This window comes from Salvia miltiorrhiza, unplaced genomic scaffold (assembly GCF_028751815.1).
Source record: "Salvia miltiorrhiza cultivar Shanhuang (shh) unplaced genomic scaffold, IMPLAD_Smil_shh original_scaffold_180_2, whole genome shotgun sequence".
NCBI lineage: Eukaryota > Viridiplantae > Streptophyta > Magnoliopsida > Lamiales > Lamiaceae > Salvia > Salvia miltiorrhiza.
Genome location: NW_026651494.1, coordinates 48,022 through 73,860, shown reverse-complemented (window position 1 = coordinate 73,860; position 25,839 = coordinate 48,022). Strand labels below are relative to the sequence as shown.

General features: G+C 35.2%; 2 protein-coding genes and 2 long non-coding RNA genes across 4 annotated transcripts; 2 read left to right on the top strand and 2 right to left on the bottom strand.

Moving 5' to 3' along the window:
* Positions 1 to 2,079: 2,079 nt before the first annotated feature.
* Positions 2,080 to 3,625, bottom strand: LOC131003225 (uncharacterized). The gene is made up of 2 exons (XM_057929701.1): positions 3,203 to 3,625; positions 2,080 to 2,508 (listed from the first exon to the last, which is right to left on the bottom strand). Exons 1-2 carry the CDS (start codon positions 3,348 to 3,350, stop codon positions 2,225 to 2,227), a joined length of 432 nt encoding a protein of 143 aa, XP_057785684.1. The 5' UTR covers positions 3,351 to 3,625; the 3' UTR covers positions 2,080 to 2,224.
* Positions 3,626 to 3,857: 232 nt separating this feature from the next.
* Positions 3,858 to 5,995, top strand: LOC131003224 (uncharacterized). The gene is made up of 4 exons (XR_009094586.1): positions 3,858 to 4,244; positions 4,509 to 4,723; positions 5,103 to 5,169; positions 5,243 to 5,995. It is a non-coding gene; the product is annotated as an uncharacterized LOC131003224 (long non-coding RNA).
* Positions 5,996 to 6,337: 342 nt separating this feature from the next.
* LOC131003223 (uncharacterized) lies at positions 6,338 to 8,980 on the bottom strand. Its single transcript, XR_009094585.1, has 3 exons — positions 8,260 to 8,980; positions 7,660 to 7,757; positions 6,338 to 6,844 (listed from the first exon to the last, which is right to left on the bottom strand). It is a non-coding gene; the product is annotated as an uncharacterized LOC131003223 (long non-coding RNA).
* Positions 8,981 to 17,553: 8,573 nt separating this feature from the next.
* On the top strand, positions 17,554 to 25,616 carry LOC131003219 (protein fluG). Its single transcript, XM_057929695.1, has 18 exons — positions 17,554 to 18,050; positions 18,870 to 19,121; positions 19,391 to 19,459; positions 19,549 to 19,663; positions 19,735 to 19,840; positions 20,041 to 20,197; positions 20,295 to 20,390; positions 20,524 to 20,572; positions 21,306 to 21,574; positions 21,870 to 22,042; positions 22,781 to 22,901; positions 22,977 to 23,029; positions 23,117 to 23,246; positions 23,585 to 23,730; positions 24,214 to 24,402; positions 24,544 to 24,776; positions 24,951 to 25,093; positions 25,411 to 25,616. Exons 1-18 carry the CDS (start codon positions 17,886 to 17,888, stop codon positions 25,471 to 25,473), a joined length of 2,529 nt encoding a protein of 842 aa, XP_057785678.1. The 5' UTR covers positions 17,554 to 17,885; the 3' UTR covers positions 25,474 to 25,616.
* The last annotated feature ends 223 nt before the right edge of the window (positions 25,617 to 25,839 follow it).

The following is a 25,839-nucleotide window of genomic DNA, read 5'->3' as shown; positions in this document are numbered from 1 at the left end:
GACATCTCATGTCAGTATCTCCATGTCTACAAACATTTGTTGAGGCATGCATAAAGCCATGCAATCCCATCTTCAATTAATTATTGTGACCTAATACACTTGTACACTTTGAAAACACACATATAAAACAAACAACCTAAAGCTGTCACAGTATAAAATCAACTGCATTTAATTATTCTCGGTAAATTTTCATGTGTTGTGAGTGTTGAGCAAGTAGAATGCTCCACAAGTTTTAAGGTCCAAAAGTTCATAATTTCTATTTTTTTAAAGTTCTGAATCTTATGATAGTGCATGCAAGCGTGTCTAGGTTGGAGTTTTTATCATTTGGTATCAAATTAATTTCTTGTGTGCTCTGATATAAAATTAGTTTATCAGTTCTAAATGCAGGAATAATCTAGATTTATTCCAAATTACAATGGTAAAAGACAATGTTTCTGTGAACATTGCCAAGGGAATCCCAGTCATCACTTAAAACCTTTCTTAATCTTCAGATAAAAGATTTGACAGGAAAATCCACAGAGAAATGTTTGTGTATCAAACTACAATAATTTCTACAAATACCACAAATGAGCTAAATGAAATCAAGCTCAACCAACAGATACATGTATCAATAATGACCAGCCAATTTAGACATAATCCATTTCGTGTATAAGAGGCTTGACACCAAAAAACTATTTAACGATGATCAATGCAAGACCAAAAGTTCCAACTTCACAAGAATACCCAAGATAACTGGCCAATTTTGAATAGTTAATCAACCAGAACCGATCATCTACCCACCGTGGGCATGCATAATATGCCCACCATGATGTGGCAATTGTAATTATAGTAAGATAATTTTAATTAGAGTAAGATTTATTAGTTATTTTTCCTAATTAAAATTGTCACATCAATGGTGGGCACGTTATGCTTGCCCACGGTGGGTAGGTGATCGGTTCTGGTTAATCAACTACTTTGATATATTTCTCTCCCTACCAGCTATGATACAAACTATACATCTAAAGCAGGCATCTCAAAGACTGGAGCAGTACAATGATAACCATTGAATCATCTAGTAGTAATTACAGCGATGTATTATTTGATGAAAATTTTAAAATTCAAAACGAATGTAGGAAGAAAGTAATGGCAAACTCCAAACATCAAGAGATTCGAATGACTACCAACATCAACCAGATTGCTAATTCTGAATTCTGACATGCTTACACCTGTTTGTACAGTACTTTCCAACTGAAAAAATATATATCTAGTTTGTTAAGTCGTGATTTTTTTCAAGATTAACTGTCTGGTGTTTTGAGTAAAGAGAATATTCAGGTGGAATATTAGATTCCATTCATTGTGTTCATATAATATTAGCAAATAGGTTGAATCAGGCATTCTATAACCAAAAACAATTTACAATAACAGAAAATTTGATAAAAGGAGATGAACTAGAATCAGAAACGATCACCTACCACCGTGGGCATGCATAACGTGTCCACCATGATGTGACAATTGTAATTAATTATAATAAGATAATTTTAATTAGAGTAAGATTTATTAATTAATTCTCACATCAGTGGTGGGCACACTATGATTGCCCACGGTGGGTGGGTGATGCCGTGATGGGTTCTGAAACTAGAATACCCCATTGTTGCTGAGTTGAGTTGTGAAAACGCAGGAGCCCTAATTCGAGTTCATGATAAATTGGGGCTCACTTTTTATGTTGGGCTTTCCAGCCCAAAACGAGGTGACTTGTTGGGCTTCACTCGCTATGTCATCTCACTTTATATAATCATTGTTCATCCCAAAATCATTATCAGTACATCCATCTTATGTTTGAGAAATGTTTTAAAAATACATTTTTATTTATAACAGAGTTTACAGAGGACAGAAATTTACAAATGCAATGTTGCTAAAATTCTTTTTAAATACTATTACAAACTTCAACCTTAACAAAGTAAATAGCATCAAATCCTACAAAACTAGTACAAAGTTTTTGTGTTAATTACTTGCAACCAGATAAATGCAATAAATTGTGAACATTATTGATTCATAGATGAAGCAGCAAAAAGCAACAAGCATATAAATTGGGCAGTAAAATTGTGCTCAAACATACTGCATTTTCTCAGCATTCACTCTTGGTTGTGAAAATCACACTTTGGCATGTGGTTACATATCTATATAATTATATTCCATACGTATACATACAACTCCCACTCCTTCTTTCTTGCACAATGCCCCATTCCTAAATGCAGTATACAGGAGCTTTGACAGGACGATAAACGAAGGGTCTCACGGCATGAGAATTGCCAGAGGGGTGGTCGTAACTGAACTTGACGCCCGCACTTCCATCTCCCAGATGCGTGCAGTGGCTGTGGAAGCTGCTGATCGGCCTCGCCAGACAGGCATCCCAACGCTCACTCTCTGGCATCGTCTCAGCCACCGTGTACATCCCATTTGAATTTGTGAACGCCTGGTAGTTCAGGACTTCCCCGGACTTTGTTATGCAGAGCACTGCCACCTCAGCTCCTGCACAAGAAACGGAAAACTCAGGATAACACGATGTAAAGATTTGCTTATCCGTTGAAATGCTAACCGGGCAGATGGAAACAGACAAGGTTAAACATCCTATATTCGAAAGTAAAAGAGAGCATAGCACTGCAATTCATCCTTCAGCTCTACAGCTCTATCAGGTTGTTGATTGAACTTGGTAAGCAATGGAAAGAAGATGAAAAAGTACTCGATCCTTATAGAGTCTATCTTGGAACCAATGTATTTTCATATAAGAGTGAAAAAGCCATCATATCCTCATTTTGCCCCCTATGTTTCGACAGTTCAAATCCTTTGACAAACGGATTCAAACCCTTTACTTCCTTCCCAGTAGAAACCAACAGGCTCTCTTCTAGTGAAAACACAAGTCACTAGTATACAATAGTTCATCCCAAATCTTCGAGATTAGTATTAACAACCGTCACTAACAAAGTAATTTCAGCAACTATGCATCCGAGCTATCAACAAATCATTCTCACAAAAAACCAAATAAGAGAACCACATCACACGAAAAAACACATTCTGATTTTTTATCATTCAATCAACCAACAGCAATGTATATCTAGCTCGCCGACAAATTCAAACACCAATAAATGACCTAAATCGACAGGGAAAATCAAACATTCAAAATTCAAAGTAGAAAATAAATCTGAGATGGGCAGTTGGGACTTACCTGCTAAAACGTGATCTTCGGGGCCGATGGAGGAGTCGGCGCACACGTCGCACACCACTCTGCCGTGGATTTCGCCGGTCCATGACTTCACTCCTTCTGCCATCAAAATTGCCATCAAAACCACCGCAATCAGAAGCATCGACTCCATTTTGGAAATTTCAGGCGCAAGATCGAAGCAACTTTTATGAACGATTGATTTTGGATTAGATATTTGACAAAATTAATAAATTCAACAAATACCGCCAATGAGCAATGTTGTGAAATTATATCAAGTGACCAGGTGTCGGACGATCTAACTGTCACCCTTCTATATTTCCTCAATCCTTTGAAGTCTCAGTCACTTCCAGATGATCCCGGTATCTGATGTCAAGAAACTGGAGATGGAAGTATATAAAAAGGAGGTATTTTCCCTCCACTTTTTCGGTTTTTTCCATCTTGCACCTAGGTGCATTGTACCTAGGTGCTGGATGGCGACACGTGTCCTTCCATTTTAATTCCCTTTATTTTTATTATTTGCTTTGTTTAACTCAACCCAGGTTCATTTAGTAGGCTCCACAATCCCAGCTGGCAGCTCATTAGTATATTTGCTATTATTTTTTTGTAAGGCCTAAAATATCGGCGGGCCCCACAATAAGCTTCCAAGGGAAGCTTTGTTTCATTTCAGACGATTTTTTTCCCTATCTAAAGTTTTTAGAATTTTTACTGTCAATATTTTTTCCCGCTTGTTCGTCTTCACTCCCGGCGATTCCAGTTGAAGGTGTTGCGATTGTAGTTGGTTGTTTTTGGTTTTGCGAATTTCATCCTCGGGTCCGACGTTTAGGTCCGACGTTAGTTCCTGTGTTGTTCGGCATTTTGAAGGGTAGGATTTGGAAGTTCTTTCGTCTCCCGCCGTTGCCTCCGGCGACTGTGTCCGTGGGTACGGAGCAATTTCTCCCTCTACAGGTGATTCTAGTTCGTAAGGGTTTCCAACCATTGGTGGTTCGCCTTCCGCCCAAGGCTCCGGCGACTTCCTCCACCATTCCTATGTACGAAAATTTCAGAGGTATCTCTTTTTCATTATTCTGTGAATGAGTTGAATCTGCTCCTGGGGGCTTGTAATTGTTGAAATTTTATGAGGAAAATTTTGAGAATGGAAAGCTCTCAACAAAATTCAACTAAAAAGAATAGACTAGCAGGGTGGTTCTCACTTGCCGAGTTTGAAGGTGCTTAAAATGTTTTTTTAGGCAAAAGGTGCTTAAAACCTTCTTTCAGTCTTGTTATATGGTTCCACCTTTCTCTTATCTGTGTTTGAACTCTGAATATGCAGCTGTAGAGATTTCTTTGAAAAAAACTCCCGTTGATACTAATAAAGAGAGCTATCATGATGGAATAACTGTAACCACTAAGGAATATGCTGAAGATTTGGACAAAGAGATCATCAATTACGATGAAGTACGAACTCGTCTTCGCCGTCTAGAATTTGAGCTCACAAGAGCTCTGTGCTCCATTAGATCTAAACGGGAGGATAGTATTTCATAAGAGGTGCACAACATTGTCTCTGTAACTTTCACTTTTGGCGTTTATTTTACCTGCAGTGGTGCTCCCATATGAGTTAGTGCAATTGCGGTAATTAGTGAATAAGAAAGCACTGCCATCTTAAGTGATAAGTTGAGCTTTATATGTTTTGTACTCCATATTTTTCATCATAACTAGATTAATTTGAAGAATGAGAGTTCACCACTCAGACCATAAAAAATTTCATGTGTGCCCGTCATTTAGTTGAATTTTGTTAAAAATTTCCATCGGCAACAGTTGTGTTGTTAATTTTGACAAAAAAAATGCCAAGTTAAGTGGGCTGTGGAAACTTTAGAGTAGCCATTGTGGATAAGTGATGTGTTTTTGGATTTGATGTGATGTACAGAAGGATGAGAAGATCAAAGTCTGGCGTGTTTTCAATAACCTTGAAGTTGTATCCGGGCAAATACGAGGTAAGGTTGTCGGCACAACTTGACTACCTTACTTCTCTAGTCTTATACTCAAAAGTGTTCCATTATCTTGCAGATCAAATTCATAGTTAATGGACAATGGAAACTCGATCCTCTGCGCCCTACCGTCAACAACAATGGACATCAAAACAACCTTTTCATCGTTACATGAATCTGTACAAAATTTGTTTGCACTTACAGATAGAAAAATACCCCAAAAAGCTGGTGTACAACATGCAATGATTTTATTACCATACATATGAGTTATTTGTTACTTTTATATTATTTTCATTTTTCTTACTTTGGGGTAAGAGTCGAAGCCTTACTTTTATAAGATCCTAACCAATAAATTGAGTACATATTCTGTGTAGTCATATGGCAGGTCAGCTAATAACAATGATAGTGTAGAAGTTTATCTGTTTTTCTATGAGGTCAATATTCATATATGCTGAAGAAGTTAATTTTTGTCCTTGTTTTACCCTACGGGAAAGGTGATTTTATATGTCCCTCGATCATTGCTGATATTGTAGGATTGTATGAACTATTTTGAGATTTTACTATTTATTGGTCGAAGTAAAGTAACTGTATCTTTCTAAGTGCTAGAGAAACGCCTTGGACCGTAAAGATTGTTGCTAGACAGAGCAAGAGAGATCAAGTTCTTGCAGCTTTTGATGGAATGAGGAATGGTGTTTCAGGCAGAGATTCTTGGCTGCTGAAGCACTGAATCCATTGAAACAGAGATTCTTGCGAGGATCAAGGTTCCTCTCTATTTTGAGGAATGGTGTTTGAGATGGAGATTCTTGGCTGTTGAAGCACTCAATCCATTGAAACAGAGATTATCACTTATCACCAATGGTTGTATATATTATCTTAGGATTGTGATAGATTGTGCATTTATCACTAATAAAATTGGTTTTGTTTCAAGAAGAAAATTTAGGGTATTAGGGTACCCGCATACCCGGTCGATTTTTAATTTTTCTTGTTTGCATGATCTTTAAAATTTTCACAAATCAACATTCTGCATGTGCCAATGATTCCATAGACCCCATAGTACATAAATGTGCCAATACTTTAAACATTGTTCCCATAAATGGAGGATTGTATCACAAAGTAACATCACTTTATATTATTTCAATCCAAAAGCATTTCAGTTATCATACTTCCCATTAAGCAAAACGAAAGAAAACTGGATATATAATACAACAATTACAAACAAAGTTGTTGCATTAGAAAAACAAAAAAAAAACAAACTAACTCACAAACACTCCAAGAAGCAAGTTTTAACTAAAATAGCTAATATGCCAAAACGACAGGCAATAAATTATTGCTCGATCCAAGTCCGCAAACTCCCATGACGTAGTTTGAACATCCCCAAACTTGGGGCAATGATGTGAAGTGGCTGTCAGCATTTGACTCAGTTAATGTGTAGGTGCTAAAAAGCCTTTGTTTGCGCAAAGAGAACTGTTGGATTTGGGAAGAGTATTGTTTTTTCACAGCTGATCTTAATGTAGAACATCCAATGTAGATGGAATCCCCAAGCGAGAAAGCTGACTGCACATCCACTCCGACTTTAGGTATCTTAAAAGCAATGCCTTAAGGTTGCCAGAAATCTAGAACATTAATGGAATCTGAAGTGCAGAATACTCCATCATTACCTTCTGTTTCTACTGAACTAATCCTGCATAAAATGTATAATTTAGTAGCCTCCATGAATCTGCCCTGAAGGAACTCAACGTCGAGCAGAAAACGTACTCAAAAATCAAAATTAAAAGCAAAAAGAGTCATGTGTTGACAGACACACACACACATAATGATAAAATAAAGAGTTTTTATGAAGGGGTCCACAAGGTTTATACCACCATTGTTGGTTTTCAACAGCCATAGCAGTAGACAAAGTTAATCTTCCATGCATTGTGTTGTTCGACAGAGGAGCAAGGGTTGTTCTTACACGAGATCTCTATACAAAACATATGTTCAGGAATCACGCATGTTCTTTACAACAATAGATAACGATAAAAATGCATTGGTATACAAAGCAATGATAATAGAATGTTTGAAATCTGAATCAACAAGATGCAGTATAGTAAAAAGAAGGGACTAATAATGATCAAAATATGATAAGTTGGAATTGATTTCTTGTTGTCTATTGCCCTCTTAAAGTCTGAAACTCATCAAGAGAATTCACGCCAAACAAGTCTACAAGATCTGGAAGCGAAGCAATATAACAGAATGGGCTGGTCATTATGAGCACCGTAGATGCAATTATTATTGCAAAAACTAAAATTGTTACTTGGTCAAAAAAATTTATATAAGTTAGATTTTTAGATTGCAAAGATTCCAAAACGATTACCAATCATTGGAGAATTTTAATGGATAGTGGAAAGAAGAAAGTAAAAAATAATTAGTAATACTTTAACGGATAAACTAGAAATCATACTACATATCATCAACGACATACAAACGTGATAGTTAAGAAGAAGGGTTGTGACTCACGAGATTTCCGGAACCAACAGTGCAGAAGCCATTAACGATGTCGACAAGCACCAATCCGACCTTCACATCAGCGGAGAGAAGAAGAGTTTCCTAATTACCTGTGAAGGTTGGGGTTTCATTGCTTGAGATAGCAAAATAATAGATGCATACACAAATGCCTTGAAATGAAACTAGGAAATAAAATATAAGTGCTTTCAAAAGTAAACAAAATGTAATATCAAATTAGAACATGATTAGGTTCGTTTAAATATGTGAAGTTGTTAATACATTATCATTATATCATGCCTTTCAATCACGGACTACTATGTGTTCGGCAACAGGTAAGAAGTATAACTAATTAGTTGGAGTTATTAGGAATAGAAAATGTTTCTAACAATGGATAAATTGAAATTGTATATTCCATGTTGGTAATAATTTATTGTGTTCTCATAATAGCCAATGCCTTCAAAAAACCTTAGCAGACTACTATCATAAATCACTAAACTTAGGGTGATCACTAAAAGCTATCACTCTGTTCAAGTTTGATGACAAAATGCAGATGGAATTCCCTAAAGAAGATCACATGCAGCACAGGAGAAAGCAAAGCAAAGTCCAAGCTACCTCTATCAGCAGCATATTCTGGAGTCAAACCGTTGGCTACAGCCGAGGGCAGAATCGCCGGCAACGTGCTGGCCTCTCGTCATCCTCTCCACCATCACTATCAGCAAGATCATTCTTGCTGAACGTTTTCTCTTGGGTGGCACATCAACATTTCCCACCACCATCCTCGACAATCAACGATTGAGTTATAACTAGAATACTAGGTAATCAGTAAAAAAAAAGCCATAGATCTAGCTCAATTCGCCATTAATTTGCCTAATTAAACCGAATCGACGCAAAAAAACATACTATAACATTTTGCAACTAAAAAACCTATAAATATCTAACTACACCAAGTGAAGGAAAAATAAAATTGAATGAAAAAGGGAAACACCGAACGGCGAAACGACTCACAAAATGCGAAGAACGCCGGAGCCAACGCCGGAAGGGAAACCCACGGAACTGGAAAGGCAGAAATGCCGGGAGAGGAAACAAAACGCGTCAACAACGCCAGACCCAACTCTAACCCTTCAAACGCCGGGAAGATGTCTCCGGCAAGGATCCCAAAGCAGTCGTTGACGAACTTGGTGAAGATTGATGAAAAATGACGAACACAGCCACCTTCAAGCTTTCCTCCAAAAAAATGACGACCTCAGTTTTTCCCACAATATTTGTCAAGTTCAAACTAAAATGAGACCCACCTTCTAAATTCAAAAAATATTGAATGCTAAGCTTCCCTTGGAAGCTTTACCAATAGTGGGCCAGTTATTAAAAAAAAAATGAAATACCTAATCACATGCCCGACTGGCATGTGGGGCCTACTAAAGGGAACCAAGGTTGAGTTAAACAAAGCAAATAATAAAGCTAAAAGGAATTAAAATGGAAGGACACGTGTCAATCATCTGGCACCTAAGTGCAATGCACCTAGGTGCAAGATGGAAAAAACCCACTTTTTCACTCCCTTTCTCTTTCACTTATTCTACCAATTTTTTTTATTATTTGTCTCTCCCCTTTTTTATAATTTAGTACTCCAGTAATTATTTTTCTTACATCATTAAATTTAACTCATGAAATAAGTATTTAATATGCATCTTAAATTTAAATTTGTGATAAGATCTTAAATACAATATAAAAATTTTCAAAAAAAGTAAGGATGGCTTCAATCATAAACTACATTTTTTTAAAGTGTCACATCATTTTGCAGTGGATTTTCCAACTTCCTCGCCGTCATCATCATCAACAACAACTGGAATTTGTGAAGAATGCTGAGGAAACTGTGAGCTATTTTCTTGAAATTGATTTGGTGGAGGCATGAAATAGATAGAAGGAAAATTGGATGAAAATTGTGGATGAAAACTTGATCCAGTAGGAGAATTGAATGGAAATTGTTGAGGAAAATTTGAACCACCAGGAGAGTTGAATGGACATTGTTGGGGAAAATTCGAAGACATTTGGTAGTTGTATGGAAATTGTTGTTGAGGGTAGGACATGTGATGGTATTGTGAACTTGAAAAATAGAAACCTTGAATTTTTTAGGATCTTGAATTACTAGAATCAGAATTTTGGAAGCTCGAATCCGCCATTTTACTTATGAAAATGAAGTGAACAATAAAAGGAAAAAAAAATGAAGTATTGAAGAGTTGTATGAAAATGAAAGAATAAAATGAGTATATATAGAAATTTTTAAGAATTAATCCGTTATAAAAATTTATCTGTTACAAGTAGTTAAAGATAGCTGTTTCTCAACAAAGCAATATATATATATATACACACATAGGGTTAGCTTCTATGGAGACCACTCCCCTACATAGAGAACAAAGATCAAATCATGTGCGTCGATCTTGCTTAATCTAACGGTTCATATAATTTCCTGATTTGATTTTTCATGTAATTAAATATTGGTTAATTAAATACACTGAAATCTGGGATCACGTTGAATAAATCCCGAAAATTTCGAAACTTCCTGTTCTGAGACCTGATCCGTCAATGAACATAATACGTGAACATTATTATGTTAATTTGTTTTCCTACGAAAATATCGACGAACATTAATATGTTCATTTATTTTTTTACGAAAATATCGACGCACATTAGTATGTTCATTTATTTTTTTGTGAACATATCAACGAAAATTAGTATGTTCATTAGCTTTTTTACGAATATATCAACAAACATTAGTATGTTCATTTGTATTTTCTACGAACACTAGGATGGAAATAAGAGTTATTCACGTAACAGACTCTTCATCAAATTAATATTCCATAAATAAAGGATTTGATTGCCTATATCTATGACAATTAACGAAAATAACAAATCTTCACCAGATGAATCATCACCCTTGCATATAGCAAGATCGACGCATAGAATTTGGTCTTCGTTCTTCGAATTTTTGATGGTCTCCATAGAACTCTATCATATATATATATATATATATATATATATATATATATATATATATATAGGGGGCGGTTATTCAATAAACCACCCTTATTTTAAGAATTACGAACCAGCAAAAATGCATGAATTTTATGTATAACACGCATGAATAAACTGTATAAAGGCATGAATTGCGAAAAATAATTTTTTGCTACCTTTGAGATTCGAACTCAGGACCATGAATTTATCCAACAAGGTAATGAATCAACCGTAGATCTTGATGATCTAAGGGCTGAAAATGGTTCCTAATTTATATTTTAAGAAGCGTTTTTATTTTAGCCTTCCCCTATATATATATATATAGGGTTGGGTTCCGGTAGCATCCAAGCTTATAATAGATCCGTAGATCCAAATCTAGACCACACATTTATGACATGTGGCGCATCAAGATGGTGACACGTGGCAATGCATTTCAAGGCAAAATCTGGAGAGTGGTAAAATTGGAATGTAATTTTCGAAATAAAAAAAAATAGATTTTATCAAAATAGGTATATTTTAGATGCATAAAGTTTCATACGAGAATGCATGAACTTTCATATAAAAATGCATAAAGTTTCATATAAAAATGCATAAGATTTCACCCCACCCCAACCCCACCCCCCACACCCCTGAACCCCACCCCCACCCACCCCCACCCACCCTCTACCCCCCCACCCCCCACCCACTCCCCCCAAAAAAAATTATTTTTTTAAAAATTGATTTTCTGACCACTGACCCTCCCACCCCCACCCACCCCCCCCCAAATTTTTTAATTTTTTTTATTTTTTTAAAAATTGATTTTCTGGCCACTGACCCTCCCACCCACCCCAAAAAAAAAAAATTTTTTTGAAAAATTAATTTTTACATGCATAAAAAAATTACATGTTTTACATGCATATACTTTCACAAAGAAATGCATATACTTTCACACAAAAATGCATTACATTTTTTGAAAAAATATAGTAATTTTTTTTTTGGGTTGGAGGGTGGGTGGAGGGGTCAGTGGTCAGAAAATCAGTTTTTTTAAAAAAAAAAAATTGGGTGGGGGGTGGGGCAGGGGTGGGGTGGCGAAAATATCAGATTTATTAAAATGAAATGAATTTTTTTTATAATTTAATGCATTTTTATGTAAAATCTTTATGCACTTTTGTTTGATTTTATATGCATGTGAAACATGACTATTTTGGGGGTGGTAATGGGGAGGGTTGGGGGGTGGTGTGGGGTGGGTTGGGGGTGGTGTGGGGTGGGGTGGTGAAAATACCAAAACTGTAAAAATCAAATGCATTTTTCTGTTCAAAGTCATGCATTTCATGTTAAAAATTTATGCATCTTTGTGGAAAACTATATGCATCTAAAATATATCTATTTTGAGAAAATATAAAAAAATATTTTTTTTAATTATTAAATCCAAAAATTACATTCCAATTTTACCCCTCTCCAGATTTTGCCTTGAAATGCCTTTATGCATCTAGATGCGCCACATGTCATAAATGTGTGGTCTAGATTTGAATCTACGGATCTATTATAAGCATTGGATATTACATGATCCCATTCCTATATATATATATATTTCGAATTTAAAAAGCTGCATATGTATTTTAACATATATATTTCAAAGGGAAAAAAACAAAACAAATAAAATGGAAAGCTTGGGTATCGGCTGAAAACAAGAAATTGGTGAAATGGGCCCATCCACTATCGGCCGACATCAACAAAATTGAGCAAATGAGACCCACGTTGTCAGCCCAAACCTGGTTCCCAGTTGGGAGCTGGTTTCTCCTTTTTTTTTTTGGAAACTAGTTTTACTTATCCGCAATGGTAGCTTTAAATTTAGGAAAGTAGTTTTTGGAACCGTGGGAGGCACCCTAAGTTACGAAAAAATTAAAAATTAAAATATTTTATTTTCCCTCCATTAAAATTTCACAATATTTTTTTTTATTTATGTTTGTGTATAAAAATATTTATTCATGTATTTATTATAACATGTAAAACTCTATAATAATAATGTGTAATGCTAATTTTCATTTTTAAACAATTTCAAATTATTTAATAACTATAATTATCTTGCACTTTATACAAAGATGATATTTTACGTTTTTAAATTCAAGATTTTGCTAAGTAATTGATGTAAATTATATTTATTTTATTTTTAAAATATATTTTATATTTATTATATTTTAATTCTGTTTAATATTTATATTTATTTATTTAAACATATCATTAATTCTAGTATTCACTGTGCATCACACCGATCGACATACAAGCGGAGGTGGAAGAGGTCATTTTACATGAATTCTTGTTAATTTCATTCATCCACAAAGTGATACTACCTCCGTCTCATTACAAATATCCAATTACTTTAGATATAAAAATTAAAAAATGTGTCATAAGTAGATAAAGTGAGTTGATGAAAATTATTTAAATATTAAGTATAGAGACATATTATATTATAAAAAAAACTGACCCGTCTCATTATAAAAACTGGAACATTTATAATGGGCGGATGGAGTATGATACTTCCTATTTATGATCACAAATTGAGACGAAATTTTCGGTGCAGGCTTTAAGCATATCGAAAGCTTCTCTAAGATCAAATTCTGCTTTGACCAATGGCCTGCTGAATCGCATCTATTATATAATAGGATTAAGTCTTAACCTATGTGGCATATCTAAAATCTCACCATTTCAAAATTTACCATATATAATCTTCATCATTTATTAATTAATTAACTATTACATTCAATATAAAGATTCATTAATCATAATAAATATAATTAATAATATATATATATATATATATAATATTAACATTACATATAATCTAAATTAATAAATTTTATTATTTATTTTTTCTAGATAAAAATTAGATTTACATGTCTGATAAGAAAAAAATTATAATCTATATACGATAAATTATTTTAATTGAATGTTAGTGATTAGATGTATATTTGTTATTAATTTTATATTTCTCAATAGCGTACATATTATATGTATATATTGCAATATATTATATTATATACATATATATATATATATAATATTTATATTCTTAATTTTCAATAAAATTAATTTTGAATTAAGTTTGAATTGAGACATGCACGTATATGTAAATTATAAACGGGTCCGGTCATTGATTTACATGTTTGCATAATAAGGCACAAATTCTATAAACTGATTACTTTAAAACAAAATCTTATTATATGTATATCAAAATAATTAAAATTTTATTTTTATTTTTTATAAAATAAATCCATACATTTTATTTATATAGGGAAGAAAAATATATTTTTCATTTCTGCAAACTTTATTTGCTTCTGTTCGTCCACTACTACAACAACAACAACAACAACAACAACAACAACAACAACAATAATAATAATAATAATAATAATAATAATAATAATAATAATAATAATAATAATAATAATATCTATTCTATAATACGATTAGGCCATAGCCTACATGGCAGACCTCAAATTCTTTCTTTTCAATCTCAATCTGCAACGTGGCATTTGAGAATCCAATTTATATATTCTCATTCTCACTTTTAAAACAAAAGTCAGGCCTCCCTCTTCCTCACGCCTCCATTTTCCTCACCCCATCGCCGCCGTCCCTGAATCAGATCGGCATCGTCTCCCCCTTCACTGTCTCTCTCTTCTCTCAATCCTCTTCTCTGAATTAAATTGAGCCCTAATTCCCCCCCTTAAACTGCCCGCCTCTCTCTCCCTCTAAATTCAGGCGTCGTCGCCGTCCTAAGGACGGTGTTGCTCCGCCTCATCTCTGACTCCCTCTTCCATTCCTTAATTAGTTCGATTCTGTTTCCACTTCTTAAACCCATGAGAATTCTTCATTCGAAGCAATTAATACAAGATCCCTAAGATTTCTTTTTCCTATAACCCGTTGTCGTTCCTTCTTCTAAACTCAGGCGAAATAGTCGCCGCTGAACTTGCGGTTCGTCCGCTGCCGAGTCACCGCTGAGTTGAGCTGCCAGAGCAGAGATGCCAGAGCCAGAGCTAGCCAGAGCAGAGATGCTAGAGCCAGAGCTAACCAGAGCAGAGATGCCAGAGCAAAGCTTCCAGAGCAGAGCTGCCAGAGCAGAGTTGCCAGAGCAGAGCTTCCAGAGCAAAGCTGCCAGAGCCAGAGCTTCCAGAGGGCCAGAGCCAAGTTGCCAAAGCAGAGCTGCCAGAGCAGAGATGCCAGAGCTAAGTCATTAAAGTTAGAGCCAGAGCCAAGTCGTCAGATCCAGAGTCAGAGCTAAGTCGTTAGAGTCAGAGCCAGAGCCAAATCGCCAGATCCAGAGTCAGAGCTAAGCTATTGGAGCCAGAGCGCGGAGCCACACGCCAGAGACAAATCGCCAGAAGGCGGAGCTATTTAGCAGAGCGGAGCCAAAGAGTAAAAGTCTGCCCCAAGGAAGGAAATCCAGAGCTACTAGACAGAGCGGGATGATGAGGACAGAATCCAGCTCTGTAATTAGGAGATAACGACCTGACAAGTTATAATCTAATAATAGTCTTAATTAGTTTAATGGCGAGCATGCGGAATAGATGACCAAACGAATTTACTACTTTACCCCGACTGTAATGCCTATAAATACCTACGATGATGAAATAAAGCACACACTCTCTCTTTTACTGCTTTAAGATCTCTTCTCTTTCCTTTCTCTAGAGTTTGAACTAATAAAATTACATATATAAATAAAATATCTAAATTGTTAGACTTATGTTTGTTAGATAGTTGACAATTGGAGTCAAGGTTGAATATAATTTCATATTTGATGATGCTCTCTCAAACTCTAGATGAGATGATGCTCAAAACTCCAGACGAGATGATGCTCTTTCAAGTTTTAGACGAGATGATTCTCTTTCAAGTTTCAGACAAGATAATGCTCAGAAGTTAGAGATGATCTGGCAAGTTTGCGACGAGATGATGCCCACAACTTGGTTGGTCTTAAAACTCCAAATGATACGATGTTCGATAAATCAGTTATGGTCTTTTAAATATCAGGCGAGATTATTTTCATAATTAGTTATGCTTTTAGAAGTTCGGAATTATATGATACTCACAATTCAATTATGATTTTTCAAACTCCATATAAAATTATGGTCAAAAGGCAAAAATAAAAATAAAAATTGAACAAAATTAATAAATCTTGTAACAACAAATGCAACAAATCAATCCGCCATCATACCTATGTCAAATTTATATGTATTTCTACTCTTTTTTTTTTTCTTACGCGTTAACTTTTTATAAAATTTCATATGAAAACTAATGGGTATTTTTATGATCTCAACAAAATTAATAATTTAATTGCTAAAAGTTGTTGAGATTAATATAATTTAAAATGTATTACTAATTTAATTTAATTTAATTAATTATATAAATAATTTACATAAAAATTATTTTATATAATTATCATAAAAATAACATAAAATATATAAATTACAAAAAATATGTACCCGTCGAATTTCGACGGGTAATACACTAGTATTAAACAAATAACCAAAGCAAGAAACTTGAGTCCAATTCCAGGTTAAAGCAAATTGCATTTTCACTCTTTTAGTGTGCAAATTTTTGTCTGGTATTAGAAGATTTAACGAGGGAAAAACGCTTTTGTTTATTGTTAATATTTTTGAGGTTTAAATGGTTTAAATTTTAAAATCGTTTTATTTTATTTTAATTCTATTGATTTGTCAACAAAAAAAAAAAATAATAATTCGACACATATATTCAGGAAAGTTAAATTAGAGATGAAAGAGAGTTGACCCACAAACATATAAATTTGATATGTATTTAGATCCTACTTAATGTGGTCAACTTTATTTGACTTCATTTTAAATCTATTTTAAATCAAATTTATTTATTTTTATAAAACCAAACTTCTGCCAGCAACCTCTCTTCCACTGCCATCCTCAGCTCCACTACCATCCTCTATGTCGCTGCTACAACACCGCATCACCGCCTCTTTCACCAGCCCCACCCCCCTCTCGACCAACCCAACACCATCTCGCAATAAGACGAAGGTACTAATATTTATAAGAGCATTAACATTGGAGAGCTAAAGGTGAGCTCTTACATATGGTCCCCATCATTTAAGAGCCTACCTCCACTATGAGAGTCGGGAGAGCCAACCTTGGCTCTTAAATTTATAAAGAGGGGGTTCGGCAATGGGAGGGTGCACAGCACGCGCCCAACCATTTCAACAGTTGAGCTCGGAGCGCTGCAGCGGAGGAGGCTTGCGAGCCTTGGGCGCGACAATGGGGGGACCTCGCGAATTGGGAGGCTCGAGCCCAATTCCAAACCCCCATGAACTCTGAGTCCCCATTGCAGATGCTCTAAGTCATTTGATTCCATCCTAACATAATTGAAGGACCGGGACCCCGGGCACGGTGTACCCATTCCTTGAATTAATGACTGTCAGGAAAATAAAAGTGGGGGGCACCCTTATAATAAAAAGATTTCCCGTGTTCGAATTTGACACATGAAAAGCATTTACTCAGTTTTGAATGCTAACATTTTGGATTGATTATCCTATTTGATATTTTAGTTTATTGTGCCATTTTGAGAAATATTTATTCACAAGAAAGCATTTATCAATTTGATATTAAAGTAGCACATATTTTTAATTATTAAATATTTTTATCTTTATTATTTATAATGATATTTTCAATATTATCTTTTCAATAAGATATAAATTATGTAAAATAAATTTAAATAACTGAAATTATCAATACATAATCGAGTATTTTTATCCTCGTTACTAAGATATATTCAATCTCATTATTTTAGTGAGATATAAATCAAATAAAATTAATTTAATTGAATGAAATCATCAATACATGATTGGATATTTTTATCCTTATTATTGAAATATGTGTAATTCAACTCTTTTAATGAGCTATGAATCAAGTAAAATTAGCTTAAACTATAAAATTTCAATACATTTTAATAAACAATAAATTACTAATTTATATTATTTTTTTTATACAAGCATACTTAAAAGTTAAAAGTAAACACTCATGAATAGAATTATAGATTTGGTCTGTAGACAAGTAGGAACTAATTGCCACTAAATATTATAAATGAGGTTTGACTAAAGTCGCCACCACATTTGATTTCTTTTTTAAAATGCCGGCACATCTACGTTATGACTACTGAGTAGTGACTACATAGAATTTGCCGCGCGTTGAAAACCGACACACCCACTGAAATCAAGAGAGAGAGAGAAAGAGATAATGGATAGATATGCGGTGTTGAAGACAGCGGTGGAGACGGCGGAGCTGGTGGATGCGCACGCGCACAACATTGTGGCGTTGGATTCCACCTTTCCTTTCATCTCCTGCTTTTCCGAGGCCACCGGCGACGCCCTATCCTCTGTACCTCACACCATTAATTTCAAGGTGATATATAACTAAGTTTACATGAAATTTGCTTAAACTTAGCTAATATGACTATTTAACTGAAGAAGATGAGTCGAAATTGAGTTTCCTTTGCATATTATTCTTTGGCGCGTTTAAGTAGAATATAGCAAAAAAACAAAAAATGGAGGAAGTAACTGTGGCTGAAAGCCGCATATTTTGATTTCTCATAAAAAATAAATTTATGAATGGATGCGTTGTTGATTTGGTTGAGGTTGCGCGCATGGCATTTATTGTTTACTAAATTATGATTCTATTATTCCGGGGATAAATGTGGTGCAAATGCAACACCTGATGTAGCTGTTAGATTTATAATAAAAACCGAATGTGTGCTACAATAACAGACATTGCATTTATACTAACTGCTATAAGCCGGGTAATCACCCTAAATATATTTGTGCTCATGGCAAGGGGAAATCTGTTATGCCACATGGGGTCTACAGATTTTCTTGGAAGGTTTATGTTTCCAATTGCCTTTATTGGACCAACAACAGGCAGAGGCACATTTTCGTGGTTTAATCAGTACCGCAATAATATAAATTTGAGGTTTCTTGTGGAAAAAATTATAGGCAACTCTTAGTTTTTGGTCATATCTCAAATTCGTGCACTTTAGACATTTAATTGTTGTACGTGAAAATAAATAAATAAAAAAGAAAATTCAGTCATGTTAGTTTGATAGATTCTAATAAAAATTTCTCAATTGCTACTTCATTTTAAGTTTTCCAATACCAACTTGCAGTAGTCTGTTCTTTTTTTTTTTTTTTTTTTTTTTAAACACATTTTTTTTGTTTATACTATCAGAGAAGCTTGAAAGAACTTGCTAAACTTTATGGCTCCAACTCATCATTGGACGTTGTTCAAGAATATCGGTCCAACTGTGGATTGGAATTGGTGACTTCAAAGTGCCTTGGAGCTGCTCGAATCTCAGCCGTGTTAATTGATGATGGACTTGAGTTGGACAAAATGCACAATATTGAGTGGCACAAGAAATTTTTCCCATATGTTGGAAGAATATTGAGAATAGAACATGTGGCTGAGAAGATTCTTGATGAGGTGAGATATACTATTTCGAGTTGTTTCTTATTGTGTTAATTCCATGAATAAATTTGTATACCTCTGTCGTATGAATATTAATATATGTTCTATATTTAATTAATTTGTTTCAGGATAATTTATGTAAGGAAACTAATTTTCAGTCATTATGCAGTGGTATTATTGACCCACCGTTTTTGCCTCTCTCTTTGATATTCTTGGCATCACATGGATTCATTGTTTATTATATGAAGTCCTTATCTATTACTTGTATTTCCCATGGGCTTTAGGGAAGTCCAGGTGGAGCACCATGGACATTGGACACATTTACGAAAAATTTCGTGGATAATTTGAAGTCATATCCTTTTTATCCCTCTAAGTGTGCTTAAATACATCCCGGAATATATTTTATGTTTATTTGCTGTTGATTTCCTTATCAATTATTACAAATGCTGATAAAATTGTGGGCTTTAAAAGTATAGCTGCATATCGCAGCGGACTTGAGATTAACACAAATGTGTCTGAAAAGGATGCCGAGGAGGGACTTAATGAAGTTTTACGAGGTATGATATGAATATATTGATTTAGTGAATTGCCACACATTTTGTAGTATTCTGATAGTGTCTCGTCTCAGCTGGAAAGCCTGTCCGCGTTACAAATAAAAACTTTATTGATCACATCTTCATCCGTGCATTGGAGGTTGCCCAATGTTTTGACTTGCCATTGCAAATACATACAGGGTAATGTGACAAATTTCCTTCACATGATGGGAGGATTGATTTCAAACTGACATGTGCTGAGAATTCTGGTAGCTAATTTCAGGAATAAAATTTGTTATCCTTCTCAATTCAGTATCAAAGAAAATATTCACTAATGTTATCTTATTTGTACTTTTATTGGGTTAACAACGTAACAATAGCTGTGCTTTTTCTTTCTGTAGTTTTGGCGACAAAGATTTGGATTTAAGATTGTCCAATCCCCTTCATCTTCGTAGTCTTCTTGAGGACGATAGATTCAGCAAGTGTCGGATTGTTCTGTTGCATGCTTCATACCCTTTTTCAAAAGAAGCATCATATTTGGCCTCTGTGTACTCACAGGTTTGGTCCAGGAGTTGTTCTCGTGTATACTCTAGACTAAAGGTATTCTCACTAGGATCCCTGATCCCTGTCTTGTTATTCACATGTTTAATTGTAGGTCTACCTGGACTTTGGGCTGGCAGTGCCTAAACTTAGTTTTCATGGAATGCTCTCCTCGGTGAAAGAACTCCTAGAGCTAGCACCAATAAAGAAGGTGAACATCATGGTCTAAAGTTTCACTTTATGATGTGTTACTACCTCGATGAAAGAATATATTGAATTTTATGTAATTTTCTGAGGGACATAAGTTTTGTACTAACTGGAAAAATATATATTGCAATTGGCAGGTGATGTTCAGTACTGATGCATGTGGTTTTCCAGAGAGCTACTACCTAGGTTGGTTGTTCTATGTCATACTATATATATAAGTTACGAATTGTCGAATAAGTATCAATCATCTAAATTGCTTCCAGCTTGGCTTTTCCAATTAACCATAATGACCCCTGGTTCGAAAAATATTTCTGCATACCAAAAATGTCTAGACTCAAGGTATGTATAATATCCTTGGTTGCATAAGGTCCAGATCCGAGGATTCGGGTATTTGTACACTGATTATACAAATGATGAATGGAAATTAATGTAGTGAGAATCGGAATTCATGTTATAATACCTTAATCTCTGTTTCCAGTGGAAATGATTTATCTTTAATGAGTGATTAAACTATTTAACCTTGTCATGCAATTTTTATAATCATCACTTGAGTAGCTACATTGTTTGTGAGAATCCACTTTCGAAGCAGCCAAATCCTCTAGTCTAAAAATGGTATATCTGTTTAGATTGCTTTATGTGCGTAGCTACTTAGCACAAAAAGAGACAATGAAGTCAATTCTTTTCAGGGCAGTATTGTCTTATACCTCCAAGTATATCAATGGAATAAATGAATTTGACATTCCTCATCCCATGTACCTTCATTTTAATCAATAATGTTTTCTTGTATGAATCAGTTGATCACATCAGGACATTTTAAACATGCAACAAACTACAATTTTCACAGGCTCCCATGATTGCTGATTTATGAATTTTATCCTCTAGATCCGATTACTAAAACTGGATACTGCTGCTTTAACAGGTGCAAAGAAAGCCCGTGAGGTTATATTTGCTGTTCTACGTGATGCATGCATCAATGAGGACCTTTCAGTTGCAGAATCCATTGAGGCTGTTAATGACATATTTTCTGAAAATGCGAGAAACTTGTACAAGATTACAACTGTTTCAAAATCTATTGATTCAAATGACATTGCTCCCCTCTCTGTGAAGCTCGGTGTTAATACTTCTGCTCAGGATGTCGCATTTGTTCGCATTATTTGGGTTGATGCTTCTGGACAGCATAGATGCCGTGTAAGCCTCTTTCTTTAAGTTTCTGAGTACGGTGTTTCTCACCGTAAAGTTCTTTCATCATTCTATCAAAATTATCCTGCTTCTAAATACATCTTCTGACATGATAAAGCTGAATAAAGGCTTTCACGCACTTGTTACTGACATTACCGTCAAACTTGAAAACTATCTAGTTGTGACATTGGTTACCTTTTACTTATCATTGTTGTCAGTCTTAATGCCAAATGATTATCTTGGATCAGTTGTTGTCTCTGTTTGTTGCCAACCATTCTGTTCTAAGTAGTGCTTCTTGGATCAGGTGGTTCCACAAAAACGTTTTCTTGATATTGTTACAAAAAATGGTGTTGGACTAACCTGCGCATCCATGGCTATGTCGTCGCATATGGATGGTCCTGCTGATGGAACTAATCTAACTGGAGTGGGTGAAATCAGACTCATTCCAGATCTATCAACCAAAAGTCTAATTCCTTGGTAAGGGTTTTGTCTAAAGGCATTGCATTATCCTTTCCGTTGTGGAGATTTTTTTTTCCTTTTCCTTTTTTCATTTTTTAGTTTTTATCATCTGCCTCTTGTTGGACGTCCATAATAATGAAAGTGAGTTTGTTGAGTAATAGCAGAATGTGGCCGCGTGCATCCTTATTAAATAAATAAGTAATGCATGAAAGACACACTATGTAGCTATTAGATCTTTTTTTCCTTTCAGTTTAATTCTGGTGGATGCAATAAATAGCAGGACTCCTCTTCAGTACCATGTAAAATGAAGAGAGCTTTCTGCGTGTTTAGATATTCACTACATAGCCAAGACGACAGCCAATATGCAATTTTGGTTGAGAAAGTTCTCCACTTTGGTGTTGTTAGAATTTCTCCCACAATCCCCCTATTAGCATTTGGTACTCTTTGCCCTGCTTTAGCAAACCTGATTTTTTTTTATCTCTTCACACTTCTTCACAAAAATTCTTCATTAGTACGGATACACAACATGAGCATCTATCACAAACAGGTGGCCAGTTTGGAGTCGGGTGGAACCGTGGAAAGGATTCTGATATGGAATTTATTAGTTTTTATAGTTTTATTTGGAATTGTTTGTAGCATCTATATTCCATTTTTAATTTATTTAATGCCTCATAAGTTAGCGATCACTACTCTGTATTACAAACATATTTGAGCTTCTAATATTGTCTCTCCGTTAATTCATTATCTACGTCACAGGGGAAAAGAACAGGAAATGGTTCTGGCTGACATGTACCTTAAACCAGGCACGCCATGGGAGTATTGTCCTAGAGATGCACTGCGGAGAGTTTCAAAAATTTTGAAAAAAGAATTTAACTTGGTATTGCTTGGCTTGTTTTGTTTACATCTTTCTTAAATCTTTCTATAATCTTATGTGAAATGGCTAGTTGTGCAGGTAATGAATACTGGATTTGAGAATGAGTTCTTTTTGTTAAGGAGTGCACAAGTGTAAGTGACGAGACTGTCTGATTTCCTTCATATAAATAGCTTGTGTGAATTATGACTCAGTTGCCACTTGTGATGAACTCTTTGCAGGGATGGAGAAGGAAAATGGGTGCCAATCGATGCAACTCCTTACTGTTCCTCAGCTGCGGCAGATGCTGCTTTCCCTCTACTTAGTGAAATCATGGCTTGTCTTCAGTCCCTAAATATTGCAGTGGAACAGGTATATAAATATTCTGCAAGGTTTTATAATTGCACTCATCTTATTATGTTAGCTATCGGGAAGGCATATAACTCAACTTCCCCTACCCACCCCATCTTGTTTCTTTTTTGTTTTGAGGGGTTCTGTGTGGGGTTAGGGTGAGGGGGTTAAGAATGGTCTGCGATTGCACTTTTCTGTGAGAAAAGTTGAGATGTTCTTAATAAATATTTCTTACTATTATACATCTGTAACATTGGTATCAATGCTTAAACTGAACTAGCTGGGTTGTCACCAGCTAATTATTTCAAATAAAAAACCAATTAGGGTTCAATTATATTTTGTTTTTCGAATTCTTGTAGGTACATGCAGAAGCTGGGAATGGCCAATTCGAAGTTGTATTCGAGTACACAAACTGTGAAAATGCAGCTGATAATATAGTTTTTGCACGCGAAGTTATTCGGGCTGTGGCCAGAAAACATGGATTGTTGGCAACTTTTGTACCTAAGTAGGTATCCAGATATTAAAGCTTCAATATTACTTAAAGCTGCTTTCCTTTATTCACTTGTGGAATCTTGATAAATCACTTGGCTATGCTGCATGTTTCAAAGTTATAAGTAATTGAGATCTTTACATTTGATCCAATATTTATGTTGTGCACCACCAAAACTATCTGTTCTTGCTGATGCATGTAGAAACTCAGAGACAGAAATTTCTATATTTATTTCTATTATTTGGATATGTTGTCTTGTAAGTTAGCTTCCATCTAATAATATGTCATGAGCTCAGTTTTTTTCACATAAAAAGAGACAGTGAGAAAATAGAAAAGAAGAAAGTTACAGAAACTGACCTTCTCACTACTTTGCAGTAAGAGAATTTTATTGCATGCATATGGGAGAAGACTTGGGCTTCCCTGCCTCGTTAGTTTCCTTATCTCTAGCATCATCAGAGGGATAAGTTATTGATGAGGTGCATATTCTTCTCACTGTAGGTACTCGCTCACTGATTTTGGCTCTGGATCACATGTGCACATCAGTGTGTCCGAGAATGGAGAGAACATATTCATGGGGCGCAGTGAAGAAACTAGATATGGAATATCCAAAGTCGGGGAGGAGTTCATGGCTGGAGTATTGGATCATCTTCCTTCGATATTGGCCTTTATAGCTCCAGTTCCAAATAGGTAAATCATATCATATTCAAAGGCAGGGAAAGAGGTGTAAACAATTTTAAAATGCAGCTTTGCTTCTTGTTTTTTTTATTATGTGATGAAAAACATAAATGACTTACTAATTACTTTTTGTATTTATTGATCGTTCTCTAGTTATGATCGTTTACAACCAAATACATGGAGCGGAGCATACTTGTGCTGGGGGATGGAAAATAAAGAAGCTCCGCTAAGAGCTGCTTGTTCCCCGGGAACCCCGGATGGCTCTGTAAGCAATTTCGAGATTAAGCCATTCGATGGCATTGCAAATCCTCATCTAGGCCTTGCTGCCATAATGGCTGCCGGAATTGATGGCCTAAGACGAAACCTAACGCTACCCGAACCAATTGGTAGGATCACAAGAGCTACAAACTATGGCATCATACTGCACTCCTCTAGTTTTGCATCTCATTGTTTTTGTTCATTAACCCATTCGGCTTATGTTAATGATACTCAGCAATCAACTGTGCTTTATTGCTGCTCGTTTGATGTTACGTTGACAAGACTGGGTTTTGTGTAAACAGATGATAATCCAGACAATGTGAAAGACAAAGTGGCAAGGTTACCTAAGTCGCTTGCTGAATCTGTCGAAGCCCTCGAGAAAGACACAGTGCTGCGAGATTTTATTGGTGAAAAGCTTTTGGTTGCCATTATAGGGGTCAGGAAGGTAATGACTTTCATATTTTCGATCTGGATATACAATAAAATCAGTGATTCAACCAAAGTTGATAATAAACTATAGGGTTTATAACACATGACAAAATTTCTGGCCCCATCTTTTGAGTCGAGTTGCAAAAATGGCACGGCCTTTAAAATATAGTACAAAGAGAATCTAATCAAATATAACACATGGAACTTGGAAACATGAGTTAGACAAAATGCTCATTTTTCCGAGGTTGGAAATTTTGCCGATTATAAGGTGATTTTTCATAGTTTGCGAGGGCAGGTTAAGTTCAGATTTTTACTGATCTTTCTCGTTTGCAGGCTGAGGTCAAATACTATTCAGAAAACCAGGATGCTTGGAAGAATCTCATCCACAAATATTAAGGATTTCTAGGGATTTTGTCGCTCTTGAGACTAATCCATAAGTTCCTAAACTTTTATCACATTCAATCATTTCACTACGCTATATTTGATTGATGTTTCTATCCACAAAATTATAAATTCTTGAAATAAACACTTATATATTATATCGATTGCATCATAGATTTTGAGCATTTTTTTTAGACGTTTAAACTAGTAAAAATTAAAAGAAAATTAAATGGAATGTTGGGTATGCTATTAAATTACACGGCAAGCTGATGAAAAAGTTTGTCCAGAATGACGATAAAGCTTTGTTCCAATGCAACTGTTGAAGCCTACATCTTTTTAGGTTTTCCCATTTCCCTTTTCGTGTAAAGATTTATTTGAAAT